Genomic DNA, 22,056 nt, shown 5'->3' on the forward strand with positions numbered 1-22,056 from the left:
AATGCTGCCCCAGTCGCAGTTGCACTTGACCTGCAGGTCCTGCCAGGCCCAGGGTCGGGCTCCACGGAGCTACTAGCATCAGGCTCAGACTGTCGTCCAGGGACTCCTTCTCCAACGACAACATCAGGAGGCGTCGGTGTCGTATCCAGTTTGGCAGAGGAGAATGTTGGTGGGCTTTTCAACCACTTACCATGAGGAACTGAAGCGAGTAAGCCGGCGAAAACTCATCCAGCTTTCAAAAATGTGCGGTAACTGTTGAGCAGCTACACTGACGTAGGCTACGTCACGTCGTAGCCTAACTTTCTTTTTAGTAAGGCCGTGATAGGCTGTTGCAGTGTAGATTCCCATCAATCAAACAAAAATCACACCATTGTTTATTTATATTTATAATGTTTTAATGATAAAGAATGCAACATTAATGCAACACAAAATTAGCAACTATGATAATATAAAATTAAAGTAATTTTTTTAAGAGATCTGTGCCTCAAGTGGGGGGGCACAAGCATTTTTGGGGGCGGGCCCGGCCCCCTATGGCCCGCCCATAGCGACGGGTATGGCCCCAACATTTACATAGGCTACACAACTGACCTGAGATCAGGCAGTCTTCTGAATCTAGCTAGGTCACGCAGATCTCTGCTATTCCATTACAAAATTCACTTCTGAAACTTTTTTATGCGAGAAATCAACTAGTAAAGCTCAAATATGGGCCGTTTTACGAAAATTGATGGCTAATTGCAATGTGTGTCGGAGTTCACCGGCCGGTGCTGCCTGGGTTGCTACATCGGACTACCAAACGCGGCCTGCAGCTCGCTGTTCTCCCTCCCCTCTTCCTGCTAAATGGCTGGTGTGTGACTGAGAGCGCGGTCAGCGAGCTTGCTACACCCGCAATCTCTTACCGCAGGTTCCAGTTAATCTTATAATGGATGTGTGTTGAGTTATTTAAACAAACGATCAGGGAAATAAACGCCTCTTGTCCGCGAGTCTCATTGATAGAGCCCGCGGTGAGCTGGAGTCCATCAATAAGAGCTAGCTAGCCTCCTCCTAACGAGACCTCTGAAATTCACAAAATTGCATTAAATTGAAATCTGACAAGTGTTAGCTAAGCTTTGTAAGACCTTTTGATAGCTGTGAAATACATGCTGTGACGAAATTCAAAGTGTAAATATACTATACTATATAGAAAGTGTAGCTAGCTAGCTGCGATCTTTTCCCATTGTATTGAATGGGACACATAGCTAGCTAGCTAGCTGCTCCTCCTAACAAGACCCCTCGCGTTCACAAAAATGCCTGAAATTGAAATCCGACACAACTGTTAGCTAGTTTTTGTAAGACCTTGGGGTAGCTGTGATACAAGTGCTGTGACGAAATTCAAACTGTAAATATAGTTATGCCGGCAGCCGCCCTGCTTTCTCGTCAGATTGTGTGAAGCTCCTAAAGTCCGACACGTCTTACCATATTTGCAATTAGCCATCAATTTTTTCGTAAAACGGCCCATAATTGAGCTTTATATAGTTGATTTCTCGCATAAAAAAGTCTCAGAAGTGAATTTGGTAATGAAACATTGCAGTGTCTGGAATATGAGACCTACTGTCTCGTCTCCAATGTGTGTGTATGGGGATTCGCTCAAACAATCGGCGCGCAGCTCATCTAAATATTCATGAGCATATCATATTTGGAAGAAAAGCGCTTATTAGAAATAGGGCCAAAACACAGGGATGGATAAGGGCCAATAAAATATCAACCAGGCCATTTTCAGCCCAACCAATGTTACATACCCCATTAGGAGACCTTAAGGAACAGTGTGAAATACCCTATATAGTCATTCTATCACCCCTTTAAGATGTACAGATTGTGATTTGTGAAATTTGGCTACAATAAAATTTTATTTAATTATACCTCATTGTCATTGCTTATTGTCTAAAGTATCACTTGATGGATAACGGAATATGATAAATGATTCTTATTGTGTGCTAAAATACATAAATAATAGTGTGTGTGTGTGTGTGTGTGTGTGTGTGTGTGTGTGTGTGTGTGTGTGTGTGTGTGTGTGTGTGTGTGTGTAAACTTGTACGTGTGTTTGCCAACGTGCGTGCTTGGACAGTGATGAGCAGCAGGTTGTCAGAGGAAGCGTCCTGGCTCTGATTTAAGCTGTGAGGAGAGAAATATGAGAGAGCGCAGAGGAGAGGGAGAGGAGAGGATGAGAGTGTACCCCATGGTTTAGTCAGCAGCACATTACCCTGCTGCTGCGCAGGTGATGGATTCCTCCAATGCAGCGGCCAAATAATTACATTCACCCATTTCTGCTCTGTCAGCAGGAGCACTGATTCCTCGCCGTCTTGGGAAAGGCAGCAGAAATCATGGAGGGAGGTAAGCCCAGTGGCCTCCAGCTAACTTTAGAAGAACACACAAAATCCATCAACAAAAGGCTGTGAGAAACAAGGTCCCTGCTTTAGACTCATAATATTAATACTATATTTTATGTTCAATAAAGTACAAGCATTGATAAAGTTCACATCATGTTGCTCAAGTGTTTATCATGCTGAAAGATGTTTGCACCAGCCTGTTATGATGAATCTGATGTTAATGTTGATTTTGTTGCTGAAGATGATTTTAATTCTCAATTATGAAATCTGAGTGTCAAACAAGGACTTATTGTTTCTCCAAATAACTTTTTTTTTATGACTAAGCAGCATGTGATACTGGAGCTGTTTTGGGCAACCTCAGCTTATTTTGAGAGTCATCTGATTGTGACTGCCTGTGAAATGCTTGAGAAAAAAATGGGAACAGATTATCAATAAAGATTAGTATATAATCAGGAGGAAATAACTAACTCAAGTAATCTAATTTTATATTTATGCAACTCTGAATATCCAAATCATTTTCTCACTGGGGCGGGGAGGAAGAGAGTGACATGAGGAAATATAGAGAGGCAGGGTTTCATTTTATAACTAATCCAGTTTAGAAAATGATTTTAGGGAATGAGGACCTAGCCACATAGAAGAAGCCAGGAGTGATATTAAGCAGCCTATATTAAGCTTATATATCAAATGCTGATAGTAGAATATGAAATCTCCCGAGGACATATAAACACTACCCAGTTGGTAATTATAGCTTTAAGAGGAACACCACCTAAATAAAGAATTTCAATTTGTTATTTTAATTGCCTAGGAAAATTTATATCACTTACTTCACAGAACCCTTAGCAGTGAGTCTCAAACTTGTGATGGCATCAAGTATGAAGTCTGGAGCTACTCCACAGACAATTAATGGGACTTTGTTGATTTTGCTTTCTTCTTTATACCCGACTAAGCTTTATTCTATTGTAGTGTTCTCAGTTCTGAAACAGAAAATGTACCCATATACTCAGAACATTCCCCTGGCTGCTCTCAGTGTCATCTATAACATCTTTCCCAATTTGTTGCCTATGGAGGCTGGAGCAGATCCAGACTATGAAGACATCACAAATTTGAGTTTTAGCACTCTAGGTTTTGGATTTCGGAGAGAGTTGTTTTTGTTCTCTAATATATTTGGTCTGTCTTAGACCATACACTAACTTGCAAAACAATATACGTGTGTGTGTGTGTGTGTGTGTGTGTGTGTGTGTGTGTGTGTGTGTGTGTGTGTGTGTGTGTGTGTGTGTGTGTGTGTGTGTGTGCGTACATTGCATCCATATAACTACACATCGTACACTTAACTAATGATACACTATATGTGCTTGCTTACAAGTATTACGCAGTCCCTTTTCTTGTTTTGTTTATCATTATACGCGCTTCGTGTAGTCCTCGCAGGGACCCTTAGTGCACGTGACGATCAGCTGATTTGAACCGGAAACTGAGGAAGCAGACAACCAAAACAAGTAATATTCATACACAGAATTTGACTTTTGCAGTTATTTACGATTGTTAATAATGGAGTCCACCCTCGAACAACATCTCGATGATACGTAAGTTAATACCACACTCTGTTTGAGTTCGTATTTTGACTGTTGGGACGTTAAAGACGACTGAAAGCTCTTTGTCTGTGTTGTTGGCAGCATGAAAAATCCAGCAGTTGTCGGTGTGCTTTGCACGGATCAACAAGGACACAACCTGGGCTGTAAGAAAACACTGAGTTACTTTTTCTACCTGAGATTTATAGGAACATGTTGCTTAAATGTATTCACACCAACCAAACTGGCCTTTTATCGAGGAGTATAAACAGAGTAAACGCATCAGTCAGTAAATTACTCAAGCCGACCATCAGGTAAACTGTTGTTAGCTCCCCTAAAATCACCCCCAACCTATACAACCGGCTGATGTTATTGGTATTTTTAACAACTAGGAGTCATCATTAGTCCATTTTCTTAATAGCTTAATCTCAGTTTCTGAAACACTGTTACAATTATCAAAACATTAAATGAATACTTCACCCCCCCAAATTATAATTTGTATATCAATTATTCACCCCGTGTTACTTTGAATTCCTGAAGAAAACTTTGTTTTTGTTGTATGCCTCGATGGTGAACGCAGTAGTTTTGATGCATTGGAGTAATAGGGCGTTATCAAGATTTTTTTGGGATTCTTCTTTCACCATGGAGGAATGGGTCAAACATAAAGTTTTCTTAAAGAATTCAAGGTCACACGTGGAAAGTAATATACTAATTAACAATTTGGGGTGGAGTATTCCTTTACATTGAATCACCAAATTATTCTCTCTCAGCACAGCACTTTATGTCCCTTTTATCATTGCTTAAGCCAAGACAGCAAAGGCTTAAATAAGTCATTATAACAGAAGACACCAAACTCATCTGACATTTAGACCTAACCCAATAATAAAGTCAAATATTCTCTACAGTCAACTAAATTAACTTGTGTCATAGAAACACCAGTGTCAACAGTCTATTTACTGGTTTCTTATTGTCAATGTTCAACTTTCTGGTATGTCCCCTATTCACACTAAGTGCCTTATGTAAGAGTAATGTAAAACAGAAGATAGAAAAATAAAGGGAACTGTTAAGAAAAACAAAATGTAAATCCCCTCCAACACCTCATTAAAGATCATTAAAATTACCCTAGATACAATTGCAAAATGCACATTTCTAAATGTGTACACAAAAAACTTACTGCCGGTCTTTTTGTGCCAACCTGGGTCCTAATTAGTCCAAGGCCAATCCTTTTCACAAAGTTCATAATTGCTTGTTACTAGGAATTACTCAAATAACATGGTCGAGCAATATTCTCAGTAACATTGCTGCTAAAAAAATATAACAAAGTGAGGTTATTTGTAGGGATGGGCATCGTTTGGATTTTAACGATTCTGATTCCAATTCCGATTCTTCCTTTTGATTCCGGTTCTTATCGATTCTCGATTCCGATTCTTTGAGTGGTGGAGTTGAAACAGGTTAGATGCTTATTTCACAAATAAGAGGAAAGTTTTATTTTGATTCATAGGTGGGTTGCAGTTTTACAGCTTTTACAATGCAAAATAAAGCCACACTAGAGCTCCGCTTACTGTGCTGCACGGCTGCAACACAACAAGCGCCTGGCTTCTACGGAAACCAAAACTTGCGCATATTAAATTTGGAACCTATGATCAGATTTGAAACCAAATCCTCCAAACAATTCCAATAAAGAAACGATTCCGATGGAATCGGGATTTTTGAAACGATTCCGATTAGGAATTGGTTCTCGATGCCCAACCCTAGTTATTTGTGAGCATCACTAACGTAAGTGAAGTAACAAAGTCATTATAGCATATGACACGCTCACTGACAACTGTAATGTGGATACTCAGCTTTTCTGTGCAGTACTGAATATCACCAAATTAATTGACTTGACTTACACTGTATCATTTTAGGACTTTTTTCCATTAGTGATTTTCTCACCTGACTATTGAAATACATTTAAGATGAGAAAAACTACACAAGACAATAAAACCAAAACTACCTCTTGTTGTCAGAGATGTATTTGGTCACATAAACCACAACGTTTAATTGCAGACCATATCCAGTCCAACTACAGCAGCTACATACATGGAAATACAACTTTGAACATTTCACATGTCACACATCCCAAACATCAGCAGGCATGCTCTTCAAGGAATATGAAGCTACAGCAGCTGGTTTAGCTTAGCTTAGAACAAAGAAACAGAGAGAATTAGACAGACCGGCTCTGTCCAAAGATAACAAGAAGCCACTAAAAACTCACTGGTTAACACTTTATACAGTATATTGTTTGTTTAATCCGTACAAAAAACAAAATGTGAAAACAACAAATTATGGTTTTTACGAGGATTTATGTGCCGGACTGTGGCCGGGTGCTGTGACTTCCTAGAGTCTTGTCTTGACTTTGAGGTTGCCAGGCAACCAGAAGAGTCTACTTCAAGGGAGGAGGTTAGGCGGACAGTAGTAAAAAGCAATCTAATTGTCTCCTTGATCAAAAAGAAGTAATCATTCAACGTGTTGATTTCTCTTTCTTCCGTTGCCTCAGGAGAACGTTTAAGTATTGCTTCTTTTGACATTTCTTCAGTTCTGAATTGCCACAAACTCTTTGAACCCTTCCCCTCTGGCAGGAGGCTGCGGCCCATTACGACCCAAACCTCACGCCACAGAAACAGCTTGTTCCCCTCTGCAGCCAGCCTTATTAACAAGGCATCACATCCTGGACTATATACAGTACAGGCCAAAAGTTTGGACACACCTTCTCATTCAATGCGTTTCCTTTTTATTTTCATGACTATTTACATTGCAGATTCTCACTGAAGGCATCAAAACTATGAATGAACACATATGGAATTATGTACTTAACAAAAATGTGTGAAATAACTGAAAACATGTCTTATATTTTAGATTCTTCAAAGTAGCCACCCTTTGCTTTTTTATTAATAAGGGAAAAAATTCCACTAATTAACCCTGACAAAGCACACCTGTGAAGTGAAAACCATTTCAGGTGACTACCTCATGAAGCTCATTGAGAGAACACCAAGGGTTTGCAGCGCTACCAAAAAAGCAAAGGGTGGCTACTTTGAAGAATCTAAAATATAAGACATGTTTTCAGTTATTTCACACTTTTTTGTTAAGTACATAATTCCATATGTGTTCATTCATAGTTTTGATGCCTTCAGTGAGAATCTACATTGTAAATAGTCATGAAAATAAAGAAACACATTGAATGAGAAGCTGTGTCCAAACTTTTGGCCTGTACTGTACCTGCCCTCTGCACATTCTATATATCCTGACATTTTGCACATCCCTCAACAATTTTGCACATCCTGCATTAATCCAACATGTAATCTAACAGTTACATTGTACATATTTGTTTCCGTTTCTGTATTTATAATTTGTTTATTTCATAGTAATGTTTAATATGTCTGTGTATGCACCAACAACCAAGGCAAATTCCTTGTAAGTGTTACTTACTTGGCAATAAGTCCTTTTCTTATTCTGATTCTGTACAGTAACACTGTTTTGTATCTCACAACCACCAGGCCGCGGCTCCCTGTCTGATGAACATGGCGGTGTTGTGTCAGTTTTGGCCAAACAAGCTGGCGCTCTTACTAAAGACCCAACAGACAGTCCGACTGTGTGTCTGGAATCTGAGTCAGGGTGAGCGCTGACACAACCTTTTGTCTTTTTTGCTCGACTGACTTGGATCTCCTCCTTTTTCTCAGTGAATTTAAGGAGTCGGTCCGTAGTGGTCTTGATGAACACTTGGGGAGATCAATAAATCTAGGAAAAATTGTTAAAAGACATCCAAAAATGGAAGATTGAGCGACTGTGCTCCCAAGTCTTGGCAAAGGAGTTTATTTTCATTTGCATGACTATGCTGCCACCGTCTGGACATTACAAAACCTCTTCTGGTTCATGGGTATCAGTGACTATTACTATTACTATTACACCAATACTTATTGGATTATTATTAGTAAGAAGCCATTTTAAACATTAGACGTTATGGTAACTGTAGATGAGCCCACTGCGTTGTTGTGACTTGTAGGTTGCTCTCTAAGTATGGTAAGATTACACTATTTCTCAACAAGGTGTAAATCAATGACTTGATGACCGGGACAGATATCAAATGTCAAAACAAAATATGACAGACCGTTAATCCTCATGTTATTTTATTGAGGGTTTAAAGTAAAGTTTACATTGTAGATATTTATTCTTTTTAAATAGTACATTTATATGAAAAAAAACCCTATTCATGGCAAGTTGGGTCTATTGATTCCCATGTGACGGTACTAAATATAATTGTAGTATATAGTCATAACATCAGTGTAGTATTGATCAGTCATACAATAACTAGTCAAACTGCATCATAAACATAATATTAGAGGTGAATGACAGACAGGTTGATTTGATTTATTAGTCAAAGGTCATTACAAATCAATTATGATTGTTCATCAGGCGAATGTCTAAGTAAATAGTTTTTCTCTGTTTGTTTGTTTTGTAGAAACATTCTGGTGAGGAGTCATGGCACCATCACAGTAGCAGTTCACAAGATAGCATCTTGAAGACAACACGACTCACTGAGGAATTTTTATTGTAAAGAAATGTACATGTCAACAGGAACATTAGTATGATCGCACAATCTGAATTGACTTTGAGAAAGATCTGGTGTTTCCACATGTCTGTTGTCCTTTCTATATTATCCCATAATTAAACATACATGGTCCTTTTCTAATAAATGAACTGAGATTCCTTTGAGAAAAAAAAAAAAAAAAAAAAAAAAAAAAAAAAAAAAAAAAAAAAAAAAAAAAAAAAAAAAAAAAAAAAAAAAAAAAAAAAAAAAAAAAAAAAAAAAAAAAAAAAAAAAAAAAAAAAAAAAAAAAAAAAAAAAAAAAAAAAAAAAAAAAAAAAAAAAGAGAAACCCCCAATCTGTCAGGTAATGTTTTTTTATTGATGTCCTGTACAAATTAGGCTCTGTATCATGTTATTTCTAGCCAAGGTAATGCTTTGTGTGTGTCTTTTTGTTAACATCCATATCCTTCAGTTCAAGGCAGTCATGCACAGAAAAACAACCCCCAATAAACATTAACTAGACTTTGTGTTGCCCTCTTCTGTGTTACGCTATTCATTATTTTCTCCTTTTCCCAGTGTTTTGTGGTTTCGTCTTTAGCAGCTGCATGACATTTTTCCCAGAAATGAACAAAAGGTTCAGAGTTTGCAATCATTAATTAAAACAGCTGTGCAGCCACTGAAGTCATATTTGGCTGAACAATATATTGATTTTAGGGAAGGGTCACCTACATGGTAATTTGTGAGTTGAATTGGTTGATGTGCCATAAACATATCTGATCTCATATGAGTCTGTAATCCTGGAAGAAAATGGGTGTAAGAACCGTACCTGGGGTGACAGAGCTTTCACCATTGCAGCCCCCTCCCTCTGGAACTCCCTACTTATACACATCCGTGACTGTACTGACCTGGACACATTCAAAACACACCTCTTCAGATTAGCTTTCCACATACAATAGTCTTACATTTCTCACCTGATAGCTACTGGTTTTATTGTTTTTTTAATTGCTTTCATTATGCTTGTTTTATGTGTTGGTTTTATTGCTTATCTGTTTTTAATGTGCTATGTGTGCTGGTTTTACTGTAAAGTGTAAAGCGCTATATAAATAAAATGTATTATTATTATTATTATTAAGAGAGAGGGCTAACCAATCAACCCCGAAATAAAAGAAATAACTAGACATGGGCGTAGCTAACATCTGGATGTGGAGACCCTCCTCAGTGGCCAAAGACAGAAGGAAATGAAGGTTAGGTTAGTTGCGCCCTGGGATGGGGATGAGTGAGTGGGACCAGGTAGGCTAACCGTGGAGTGCCAGGTGTATGCTGGTTTTTATGCACCGGGGAGATTTCACTCCGTGTAAAGGTATCGGAGAAATTCCTTGCAGGACTGTTTGGTCAAAAAAACTGCTGTCCTGCGCACATGGTTGTACACTATCACATTGTGCGTCTCCTTTGATCAGGACCTGAGTAAAGTCTGCGGTGCGGTGGCTCTGATGTTTTGACCGCAATGCTTTTTTTCTCTCCGATGAGCTTCAGTGCTACGTCTGCGTCACGTGGCTCTCCTCAGTGAAGGCTTTGCTTTCTGCGGCTCCTCAGCAGAGCAGCGGTGTTGAGGCTGAGATGCGATATGCAACTCAGAGGGACTGGCTCATAGAGGCAAAGTTATGGCACGGTCATCCCCGGAGAACAAGGTCCCGCAGCAATTTCTCTCTGCCAAAAAGTCCCTCACCGGTATCAAGCACGTCTTCCTGCGACGCCGGAGCGAGAAAACCCTAAATTACGCGTCCAAATAAACTAATTGAAAATTGGGGCTGGAGCGCGTCAAGGAGTGAATGACATTTCAGGTATGGACTTCTTTGCTATTTAAGTCAACATATTAATCGTTTTGAATATTTAGTTGACCGAGCAAATTCATTAGCCTACAATTCAAATTAAATTGTAATTAGTTTTGTTGTAATTGGGGAAATATTTTTATCACATCAAACTTTTTCCGAAGTTACCCTCCAAACTGTTACTCTAAAGTTTTTCTTTTTAAAGCTTTTGATCCACATTACGTCAGTGCAGGTTGGGCCTCCTTTTATCGATGACAGAGGGCACAGATGACGTCCTCTTTGACATTCACTAAAGTGTCAGTGTGCCTGAATTTCCACATCTGCTATCCTTTTTGCCTCCCCAGCAGTGTGGAGTTGAGTGACGGCCACAATGCAACAGGCCTGTGAAGTGAAGATAACAACTAGCTCACAGCTGCACACGGTAAGACCACACTGTTTCTCCCCACAATAATAAAACGGTTTTGTGTATGCCTCCGCGGGCTATAAAACAAAAGCTTTCAGCTAAACACTCTGCTGCATTTATAATCTCACAATTCGTCAGGGCTGAAGCAAGGCTGTGGTTATAGTTGGAGGCTCCAGGTTGTGAATTTGGGTTTACCTTGATGGATGAAATAGTCAAGCAAACAGAAAATAAATAAATGAAATGACATAAAAGAGAAAGATATAGGACAATAATTTTTCACTAACTGAAGTTACTAAATTTTTTTAATAAGTTCACTTTATCTGTATTGTAGAGCCATAAAGTAATGCAAATTGCAATTTGCATTACTTCATGGCTCTACAATTTGGAACAGGGTTAGCAGGGTTGGAACATGGCCCAAATCCTTATAGTTGTACTTTGTAAGAGTATGTTTTTGGTACTTTTTTATCTTCACGAAACTATCCTGTTAGGATAAAAAAATATATACACTTGTTTACCTCTGCTGAGAGTCTGAACAGGACCTTTCATATCCAGTCATCACTGTCCGAGTAAACGTTTACTTTCTGCAAACACGTTTTAAAAAAAACGGTATTTAAAAAACTTTTAAAGGCATGAGGACAGTAATGCTGCAGAGGTAGATGTATCATTTTACCAAGTATTGCTGTGCGATCTTGGTGTGCACTGTATATTGAAATAGATCAGTACATCAGTAGGTGTGCTGTATTCTCAAACTACACCTTTTTCACTTTTACACAATGTTTCTGTGCAGTGTTGGAGGATCTTTGTTTGACCCACTTTTTGTACAATGTGCCTGCGCAACCATATATCTCATTTTCTTGTTTGACCTCTAACGCCCCATGAACGTCCCATTTGACACCCAGAAACTGTGTCAACCTTAGAATTATCTGCTGTTTCAGCTGAAGACATGTATGTGCAGATATTTAAAGTATCAGCTCTTTTCTTAAAACTGATGAAAAGATTATTAGCTGCTAAAAAGAAGGACGATTTATTGAGCTGTCCTCCAGGGTCTGTACTCGTGCATTGACAACATGTCTGTTTGCATAAAACTATGTGCCCTAACAGAACAACGCTGTTGGCCCTCTAAACCTGTAAAAGCAGTTGGGAAGGATTCTTAAAGCACAGCTGTGGAAAAAGTGGGGTTTCTCCTACTTTTTGCAGGAGCTTGCCTCTTCAGCGAGGGTTTGGCGAGAGCTCAGAGATCAGCAGAAGAGGGACACATTTTGCCAAACAATAATGAAGTTTGAGATCCTTTCTTATTAAAGTTTTGGGCATGTCTGTGTGTGAAAGAGACACCAATTACTGGAGTAGCTATTACAATTTGGATCCACTTATTTGTGTATAAACCTTGTTTCCTGCAATAATCCAGATTTAAACAAAGCACAGAGGCAAAAGAGCCTGTTTACTGTGATAGCTAATCTTTCCCACACAAAAAATACTTTTACCACCTTTTGTGATGATATAATGCACACTATATTTATTTTCCTCATTACCATACATCTTAATAGCAATTAACATTTGTTAACTCAGACTACCGACTGAAGCACTATTTTGCTGCAATCCAGTTCATGGGCTGCATTCTGCAATTCTTTACCAAATATGTTAACAGCTTGTGCAATCAGTCACTTGTAAATATGTCTCATAATAGGAACAAAGCATTGGGAAAAAATGGAAGTTACATACAATTCTTGTTGATAATTACACATGTTACAGATGAATGGAAGTTAAGCACAGGTGTATGGAACATCATTTTGGTGATTTGTGGTTAATTTCCTGTGACAAACTTGGAAAAGTTTTTAGACAAGGTAGCAGCATGGCTCTAGGAATGGCAGTATTGCTGTGCCGGTTGGTTGGTCCACCATTTTGGTCTAAAATATATCAACAACGGCTCAGTTGATTGCCATTCAATTTTGTACAGAAATTTGTGGTGAGTTTTGAGTAATCTGATTAATTAGTTCAACAGCTACAAGATGGCTTGGCACACAGTTATATCCACATTGTTGTTTAGATAGGCTAGTTATGTCTCTGCTTTGAGATTTTAGAGATGTGAGCGTGCACCTGCATCAAATTTCATCTTTTTTTCTCATGTTCTTGGGTCATTTCACTTCACTTCACTTATCATTGTCCACTTCTTGTTGCAGGCGTAAAGCTAATCTGGATGCAGCCATAGTTACAAGTGCCCTTCGACCACCTGAGAATGACACTCAGACAATAGGACTCTTGAGTTTATTCTTAACTCCAGAGCCATCAGGCATTCTACCAAATCAGCATAAACAGGTAACTCAACACACACAGAAATGCTTTTATCGTATGCTGCTGAGGCTGTTGCTGCTCAGGTTAACAACTAACCATAGGAACTGAGCTATGCTGCATAAGTTGTTAGAAGACGTTTTTAATTAATGTTGTGTTATGGTTTTGCTGTTGACGGACAAACTGACTGACCGCCCCCCGACAGACCTTTTTTAGATAGACTAATGCAATGCTGTTCAAAAAAAGATGCCTGTTCGGAATGGGTGAATTGCTTGGCTTGGTGGTGTTGCTTAGTCCTGAGCAATACACCTGCCATGACGTAGTTGCGTCCCTTAGCAATGCCTAGAGTCAAAGAGTTATTTGGGTGCAAAAACTCATACTAAAATTGTATGGCCTAAATAGAGTCAAAGCCCCATGCAACGTGTATGGAAAAGCCCCAGATTTTACACACCACAATAGTGTGACTTGAGCTGATGTTGTTACCCAGAGCAGGCAGGCACACTACATTTGGACTACGTGCCGTATAACCAAGACCGGAGATGCCAACATAACTCTGTGTCTTCTCCTATAGGTGTGTCCTTAAAACCAAAGCACAGTTGACCCTCTGGCATGTTCACAACTACATTAGCTATAGTAAAAAAAGAAACATTTTGTAACTAAGTTGGCCTATTACTTTTGTTATCACACTAACTAATTACACTACATTTGTGATCTGGCAAACAACCAACACACACTGGCTAGGTCTTGCACCTGGAATCTTCCACCCAATGGATGGCTGTGTTACTATTACACCAAAAGAGTTGTTTTTTTATAGCTTTTTTTAGAACACAAACACAGTAATTACAAACTTACAATATACTATATTATATGCAATAACTATATAAAAGCCTAACTAAACACATAACTATTTACACATGATGTTAAACGGTTCCATGGATCAGGGTGTCTACAGGTAGTAAGTTCAATTTAAGACATTTCAATGCCACAGTTTAACAAAATGTTTGGACAATTTTCCAATACAAAATAAGCTCCAAAGGTGAAAATATAGGCATATTAGAACTTCAGGAGGATCTGGACATTTCTTTGGTCAATGATTAAGTTCTGTTCATGCGGACTGTAAATCATAACCAGCAGCAAGAAATCTGTTGTGTCCAGGTTTCTCCTGTTAATGATTTTCTGAGATGATTTTTGTGAGATAATTATGGTCCACAAAACTACTGATTGGGTGTGCAGGGGCAAAACACTTCCCCCGCTACAGTTTCAAGCAGTGATCATGTGTTCCATCAAACACAACTGGCAGTTTTTGCAAGTGAGAAGCCTGTGAAGGATCATGTCCTTGTCTTTGCACTGGTAACTCCTGCTGGAGGTCGAGGCAGGGAGGGGGTGTGATCATCCAGTTCTCCCGATATAACAGCCAGTGGTTTTCTCTATAGTGAGCAGTAAATTGAGATTTCGGACAGTTATGAATGATCATTATTTTGCATCATGACTGACAGGTTTGGGGTCACACAACTGTAACTTTTGCATCTAAGTATAAAATGCAACACATTGTATTGTGGGATTATTAGCCGAAAGGTTTGTACATTTTTGCCCAACATCTTGCGAGGTGAAAAATAATTAGTGTATCTGCCACGTGATTCGGATATGCTCCAAAACTTAATGGGTTCTTCCTTCACCTATGCTACACCCTTCCATTAAGTTTAGGAGGTAACTATAGCCAAATCTCTTTTACAGTTGAGCTAAAATTCCAGCTTCTTGGATAAGCAACCTGTCCAAAACCAAAGTGTCTGCCTTATTAAAGCATTGTCTGGATATGCTTTCACACCGGTCGGGATGAAAAAAAATTGTGCAGGGCTGGTCAAAGGAGGTTCAATTACAGTGGAGAAACAATGATAAAAATGTAACTATTTGAATTACTATGCAAATATGAATGTAATTAAACTACCAGTAGTAAAACTACTAGTTTGATAACATGTAGTTCACTACTCCCCAACGCTGCCAATATAGAAGTGGAATTGTTTTTTGTTAGACTGGGACAAACCTTCTAGCCCTGATTTATTCAAGTCGATCAAAATCATCCATTCTCCAAACTAGTGGACAGGATATAGTGACTACTATGAACACATTGTACCTCCCAGCAACCACCCAAAATCACCACAGCGACCATATCTGTCTAAACTTAACCCGCACCCCCCTGTTTTTTTTTTTTTTTTTTTTTTAGCATTTTCACCTTTATTTAATTTATTTATTTAATCTAGATTGATTAATTTATTCGGTCTAGAGGCAGACAGGAAAGAAGGGGAGAGAGAGATTGTATAACATGCAACACGGGTCCCCGGACAGAGGCCCCGTTTACACGAAGGGAAGACGCAGATATTTTCCTGCGGTTTGGCCTCTCATTTACACGAAAACCCCGTTTTTATCACAGAAAACGATTATTTCTAAAAACTCGGGCCAAAGTGGAGATTTTGGAAAACTTTGTTTGCATGTAAACTGAGACAAACGGAGGTTTAGCCCGCCGAGAGAGAGAAAGAGGACGTGATTGGTTGCTGTTGTTGCTATTGTCGGGATTCTGATTGGCTAACGTGGGCTTGAGCTTCTCGTTACACTGCCACCTACAGGTTTGGCATGCTCTTGACGGCATTGACGGCATATATACACAGGTACATATAAACCAACACTTTTCTGAAAACGGAGAGGTTGTTGTCCCGTTGAAGGCTTTTTTTTGTTAAAGGCTCCCTGTGGAGTTTTTGACTTCTAGTAGAGAACTGTTAAGCTGCATGATGCACATGCACACAGGTGATGCGATGCATACTGCCAATCCTTTTACACTATTCCATTAATCAACAGTTGACAGTAACATGCCAAGATATGCAGCAATGCGCCAGCAAGCTAGTAAACATAGATGTGAACAATGCAGTATTTAAAAAAAAATAAAACATTGCAAAAGTTTTACGAGGAAGGAAAACACCTAGAGCTCAAGGATGTGCTTTGGTAAGTAACACAGAATGTAAACATTACTCTTGTTTAAAAGAAACTCCACAGGGCCACTTTAAGACTTCTGTTTTCAGTTTGCTCAGTCCAGCCTTTATGCACAGACTGGGACTCGTAAATCAGGCTTCAGAAGGTGGAGATGAAAAGATCTGTTAGTGTCTCATTGGTTGTTCCCTCAGGAAATACTATTCAGATTTATAGCTCTATAAATGGTGTATAGGTCACACAGGGACAGATTTTGGAGAATGCTATTCACCAAGTAATCCTGCTAAAATCTAATATTAGACTAAAAGCTCAATATGAATATGTGGTGGAAGTGTGCAGTAACAAACTCTACACTCCATTACAAAGCTCTGGTCTCCAATCCCCCATCGGTCAAACCCTCAGACCCACGGCACATTCACAAACATGCTCTCAAACACACTCTGAGGACTACTGTGTACAGATATGGCGGGGGGGAAATACTTTCTTCGCAATACACTGGCCCAATTCATTCTTCTTTTAATCCGCTCTCTGCCTAATATGGTCTCTGCTTCTTATACATGTCTTAGTCGGACTGAGTGTTACAACTCCTCCCTTTTCTGCCTGCTGTTGGCTTTTCTGGCTGAGCTGGCAGTATGGGAGGGGTCGTTAGTTAATTGGTGCACACCTGGGTATGCCTCAACCAAGACTTTATACAAGTCATGTCTCATTGTTCTCTCTCTGCCTTCTCCCTCTCCTAGGCTCCACATATTTTGGTTTGGGTTGGTTTGATCTCTTTTGTTACAGATGTCATTTATCCACATATCTTACACACACACACACACACACACACACACACACACACACACACACACACACACACTACTGATAACATTGATTCCACACCTGTTTTGATTAATAGTAGTTGTTTACTTTACAATAAACACTTTATTGGCATTTTAACTTGTTTGGTCTCCCCTCTTTGTCACATGCATTGAGCCGGTTTGTGACACTGAGTTAGTGATGCAAGCTACAAAAGACTGGTGATAAACACAGGTTTACTACACCCTATCCTTTCACTTTGTTCAAGGTCTCTTTGCTTTCCAGCATCTAAGGCGGCAAAAAATGTCCCACCTTGATTTCTTCAGGTTTTATCATGACTATGTTGCCTGGTCAATTGTCAATGTTGGATCTGGTGTACTTCAATCACATTGTTTTATCCCACAGGTACAGCAGAATAATAATAAGAATGGTTATTCTGTCTTTCTGAACTCTGCCTGTTCACTTTACTTGGCCCTTCTGGACTGCATGTGTATATTCACCTCCAGACAACTGGTGACACCAGACAGTCTGTAACAGGGGTCTAGTGGCCTGGTATCCGAGCAAGATTTTGAACTTTCTCTGTTTCAACCTATAGCAAACAGACTGGACAAGTCTTTGTATTCTCACCAAGCATCTTCACAGCAGTGTGTATACTATGAAATCAGCCATGATGCATCACTACTCACTTGCAATGTACATCACTCTGTGACCTTGTGATTCAGTGTAGGTGCTTTACTGGAAAACACAATGTTTATACAGTATATAGCTGAGTTTGCTTGTTGCCCCAACATCGCTCTTGCATCCAGCTGTTTTCCACATAGAATTTGTTCTGTTTGTCCATGTTTGACGCCATTGTAGCTCATGCATTAATACAACATCTCTTTTTAAAAAGGCTCATTCAAAATATGCAGGTATGGGTCAAAGTCTTGGGAGGAGGATCCTTTGTAAACATGTTCCAAGAAAGACTCAAAGTAATGCAAGGTGACACGTTGCGAAGTCAAACTGCAGTACAGCTGGCTCTCAACACAGACATGGTCACTCCTCAATCACTTCACAACAACAGCATGGTTTATTTCACAAAGCTTCCGTCCTACAGCTTAAATCTTAACTCCATAAGTTACTCATACACTAAAAGACATTTTGTAAAAGAAACATTTAATTATCATTTCACTCAGTAATCCAGTATCACTCTGTCTGACCCTAAAACTGCCATGAACCAGTTTTGACCACCCCTATTGCGTCTGCTCTGCTTGGCCTGCTTGTGTGTTCTCCTCCCCTTTCCGGTATTGGTCTGAGTGCAGGTTGTTAGTGAGATGGCTCACCTGGGCTGATGAGCTCGCAAGCCTACAAAGCTGGCCAGTTCAGCCTGCCTCACTCTCTCGCAGCCCTCTCAGCTCCCACATTGTCTCCTTTGGTTGCTTTGTGTTATTTTTTTATTTTAGCATGCATTTACTGTTTTCCACTTGCACTCGCATACTCTACTGATTGTTCATATCTCATTCATAGTTTTTGTCAATAACATTATTTAGAACACTGTCATTTTTTACCTCCACCCTTTTGTGTATTCTCACTCTTTTTTTCTGAACCGTGAGCCAGTTCATGACAAAATGAGTATTTGTCCATTGATGTAATAAAAGGAATAATATTTGTGTAAACCTGTTCTAATTTGGCAATTTGATTGAACTTTTCATTCTGGTAAACTGAATTTGGGTGCCAAATTTAATTAGGTTTTTGTGGTCAATGTTTTGGGAAAATTATACATTGGTAGGTTGTGACAGTATTTGTTAATTAATTTGGGGGTTGAGAGAGCTTTTGTCAGTTTTGTTCTCAGTGGTAGTCCAATTTGGTGGGTTCAAAATAACATGGCCTAGTTGAGCCTTTTTTGGAGTCTCCCTGGAAGGTTTACCCATGGGTTCTATTCGGGGACTCTGTGGTGTCAACTTTGGCTTTGAAAGTGTCTATGGGATTTGGGAGTGGCTGCATAGCAGGTGCTTTCAAGTTTCACTGTTTTAAGATTAAATACCTCTAACTGCTATCTGCTGAACCCATAAGGTTGGGTTTAGATGGGTAGTTTTAGTGCTTGTGTCCTGATTTTGGTGGATAGTAAGCCTTGGTGCTTTTGGGGAGAGGAACCGTGTTTTGCTACTTTGGTAAAGTATCTTCAATTTCTGTTTTGTTAGACTTTTGATAGCTGTAATTTTGTAAAGGCAAGTTGCAGTCCACTTAGTTGGGACAGTTGAACACATGTACTAATTGTCTAACATTTAAAGTGTATTTGGGATCACAAGAGTGAGCGGGGGGTCTTTTAGGTACTTGCTGATGTTCTTACATGCCTTTTTGTTTGTTTTTGCTTCTCCTTCTGTTACATATGCTTTTCCTGTTTCAATCTCCCTCTTAATTTGCTCCTATAAGTGATGTTTGACAATGATCTGTTATCATTTCATGGTACAGAATGATCCTGTAAGGGTAACGGACAGTAGACACTAATGAACTAATAAACGTGTTAAGTCAGTACAGCTAAACATGGTTACTTTTTCTTTTGCTCTTATTATCTGAGCAGTGTTTACATTAAGTGTATATATACAATCATGTGTATATTGAAGATTCTTGTCAGCACGTATAGCAGTATGTCCTCGGCATGATGGGCTAAAGTTTGCTTCGATGGTGTTGATGTTTTCAACTTTGTAATATTTTGTGAACCAAAAAACCCTGAAGCCTGTTCCTGGAGCAGTTATACCAAGTTATCTGAATAACTTTGAAGAGTAAAATCTAGAAACCCTTTCACCTGCTTCTAGGAATCAAATTTTTAAACAGCTTGAAACCACACAGTTGCTAATTTTTTCAGATTTAGGATTTAATTATTTGGATACAGTGACTTCCTTTCATCCCATGCCATCACAGCTGCACTTTCCCTGTCTTTTATAAAGTCAGGTTATAGTAGAGAATAACCAGGTTATATAAGAGCAAGTAAACACACTGATGAAACACATAATGCAGTTTGACATTTGGACTGTGTCATGAACTGGCTCACAATTCCGACAAAAAGAGGGAGAACACACAAAAGACAGGAGGTCAAAACTATTTATTAAATGTTGTTTGCAAACCAAATTAATGTGTTGTGAACTATTAAAAGTAAAGTTAACTGGGAGTGCATGTAACTGGGAGTAAAATATGTGGTTCATGCAAGTGCCATAGTAAATTGAAAACAGTGTATGCTAAAAGAGAAGATAACACAAAGAAACCAAACCAGGAGACCATGTGGGAGCTGAGAGGGCTGCGAGAGAGTGAGGCAGGCTGAACTGGCCAGCTTTGTAGGCTTGCAAGCTCATCAGCCCAGGTGAGCCAGCTCACTAACAACCTGCACTCAGACCACTTGTACTCCTTAAATGGAATAACAAAAAACAAAGATGACCCATAAACAAATTACCTCAGAGCCAAGTACAATACATACACTGAATACATTTAACCCTTTCATGCATGAATCGATAAATCACAAAGTAAAATGTTTTAAGTTTGTTTTTACTATTAAACAAGTGAAAAATCATGCTAAAATTTGTTTTTACAGCATTTCCTAAGAGCAAATGGTATGAATACACATAGGAACATTAAATAACAGAAACTCACCCTTTTATACCATTGATGCATGGTGTCTGGTACGACCTAGGGTTTTATGTAGAAAATAATCAAGCGTTTCTTTTTTTGAGAAAGACCCTGCTTGATATGCTACATACCGTTATGCTAGAATATGGCCTGTGATGTGCTGAATGCTTCTGATTAGGCAGCCTATGATATATTGAAGTTATTGATGCTTTTTTTTCTTCTCCTAGTGAAACCAAGTCCGCCATGAACCTGTTCAGGAAGGATGCCATGACCACTAAGAAGGAGAAGGAAAAAGAGATCCAGTATGAGGACCCTCCAGATGGAGGTTGGGGCTGGATGGTGGTGTTGCATTGCTTTCTGGTATGTCCACCTCAGTTATGATCCCTCATCTCTCAAACATGGAAATATTTATCCCAGCACAATGGTTCTTCAACTACTAGTTTTCCTAAACTGTGATCAATTCCAGGTGTAATGTGTGGCAATGATGTAGTTTTCTGGTCCTTTTTAATAAGTTCCAATAGGATGGTGGCAGCGAAAAGACATTTTAACCAGCTATTTAAAAATACTTCTCACTGCATAATTGTTGATTTTAATATTTCCACGTTTTCTTTTTCTAAGTGTCCATATGTGTGTTTCACAGAGCACAGCCTGTAACAAGCACTTAACACCTATTAAGCATAAAGAAATTATATTTGTGTGTGTGTGCGTGCCCACAGGTAAACGTCCTAGTGATGGGAACACTGAAGAGTTTTGGGATCTTCTTTGTGGCATTCCAAGATGAGTTTGGAGGCTCGTCAGAGAGCATCAGCTGGATCGGTTCCATCATGTCGAGTCTGCGTCTGTCTGGAGGTTAATATCAGAAAAAAGCCAACTCTTTATACGTCCCTTACACACTCAACAACTTGCCATTGAGATAAAGATAATAATATCTCAAAGTTTTTTTTATACAATCGAGTCCTCTCTGTCCATGTCACCAATTCATTTAAAAGAAGAGAGCAAAGCTTTTACCATTTGAAGCCACTTTTCCACTTCATGTTTACACTTAGATCTTGAACACCTGAAAATGAAAAAAAGATTCAATGTATTCGTGCTTCCCATACTGTATCCTCTGTAGCGCCCCTTGCCTCTGTGGCCTGTGCCAAGCTTGGAACCAGAGTGACCTCCATCGCCGGGGCAGTGCTGGTTAGTGGAGGATTCATCATTAGTATTTTCGCAAACAGCGTGGTGTTCCTCTACATCAGCATGGGAGTGATAGTTGGTGAGTAGAATTTGGTGGTGCGCCAAAATGCCTCAATGATATCAAAACCTGCTGTTTCCCTAATGACTATGAAACCACAAGCTAAAACAAAGTCATCCTCTGCATGACAACATCTCTTCCTATCTATCTATCTACATACATTTTTTTCACATATCTGCCCACATTTCTGTGAAAGACACTGTCTGATATTGATAACATCTTTACTCCTTTTAGGAATTGGTTTTGCACTACTTTACCAAGCCTTCTCAGTGGTCACAGCGCTGTACTTCCGAAGGAGGTTAGCGACAGCGTATGCGATTGGGCGTTCTGGCATGGGTTTGACCTTTGCCCTTGCTCCGTTTACTCAGCTGCTCCTGGACAAGTATGCTTGGCAAGGTATGCAGCACAAATTTGTTAATAATTGGTGCAC

At 39.3% G+C, this 22,056-nt stretch overlaps 2 protein-coding genes across 4 annotated transcripts in view; both read left to right on the forward strand.

Annotated features, from left to right (window-relative positions):
• Positions 1-3,788: 3,788 nt before the first annotated feature.
• lamtor5 (late endosomal/lysosomal adaptor, MAPK and MTOR activator 5) lies at positions 3,789-8,661 on the forward strand. Its single transcript, XM_039801980.1, has 4 exons — positions 3,789-3,943; positions 4,034-4,095; positions 7,465-7,582; positions 8,427-8,661. The coding sequence occupies exons 1-4, from the start codon at positions 3,909-3,911 to the stop codon at positions 8,485-8,487; spliced, it is 276 nt and encodes a 91-aa protein (XP_039657914.1). The 5' UTR covers positions 3,789-3,908; the 3' UTR covers positions 8,488-8,661.
• Positions 8,662-9,729: 1,068 nt separating this feature from the next.
• Positions 9,730-22,056, forward strand: part of slc16a4 (solute carrier family 16 member 4) — a 29,278-nt gene continuing 16,951 nt past the window's right edge. Inside the window, exons 1-7 of one of the 3 annotated variants that reach the window (XM_039801830.1) lie at positions 9,732-10,335; positions 10,668-10,744; positions 12,904-13,039; positions 20,617-20,749; positions 21,106-21,238; positions 21,504-21,647; positions 21,861-22,022. In XM_039801830.1, coding sequence (XP_039657764.1) covers positions 20,633-20,749; positions 21,106-21,238; positions 21,504-21,647; positions 21,861-22,022 — 556 coding nt within the window. In that variant the 5' untranslated portion in view covers positions 9,732-10,335; positions 10,668-10,744; positions 12,904-13,039; positions 20,617-20,632. Of the gene's footprint in view, positions 10,336-10,667; positions 10,745-12,903; positions 13,040-20,616; positions 20,750-21,105; positions 21,239-21,503; positions 21,648-21,860; positions 22,023-22,056 lie in introns of all 3 variants that reach the window. The other 2 variants (XM_039801831.1, XM_039801832.1) reach the window with 2 other exon arrangements.

Source organism: Perca fluviatilis, chromosome 5, assembly GCF_010015445.1.
Source record: "Perca fluviatilis chromosome 5, GENO_Pfluv_1.0, whole genome shotgun sequence".
Taxonomy (NCBI): domain Eukaryota; kingdom Metazoa; phylum Chordata; class Actinopteri; order Perciformes; family Percidae; genus Perca; species Perca fluviatilis.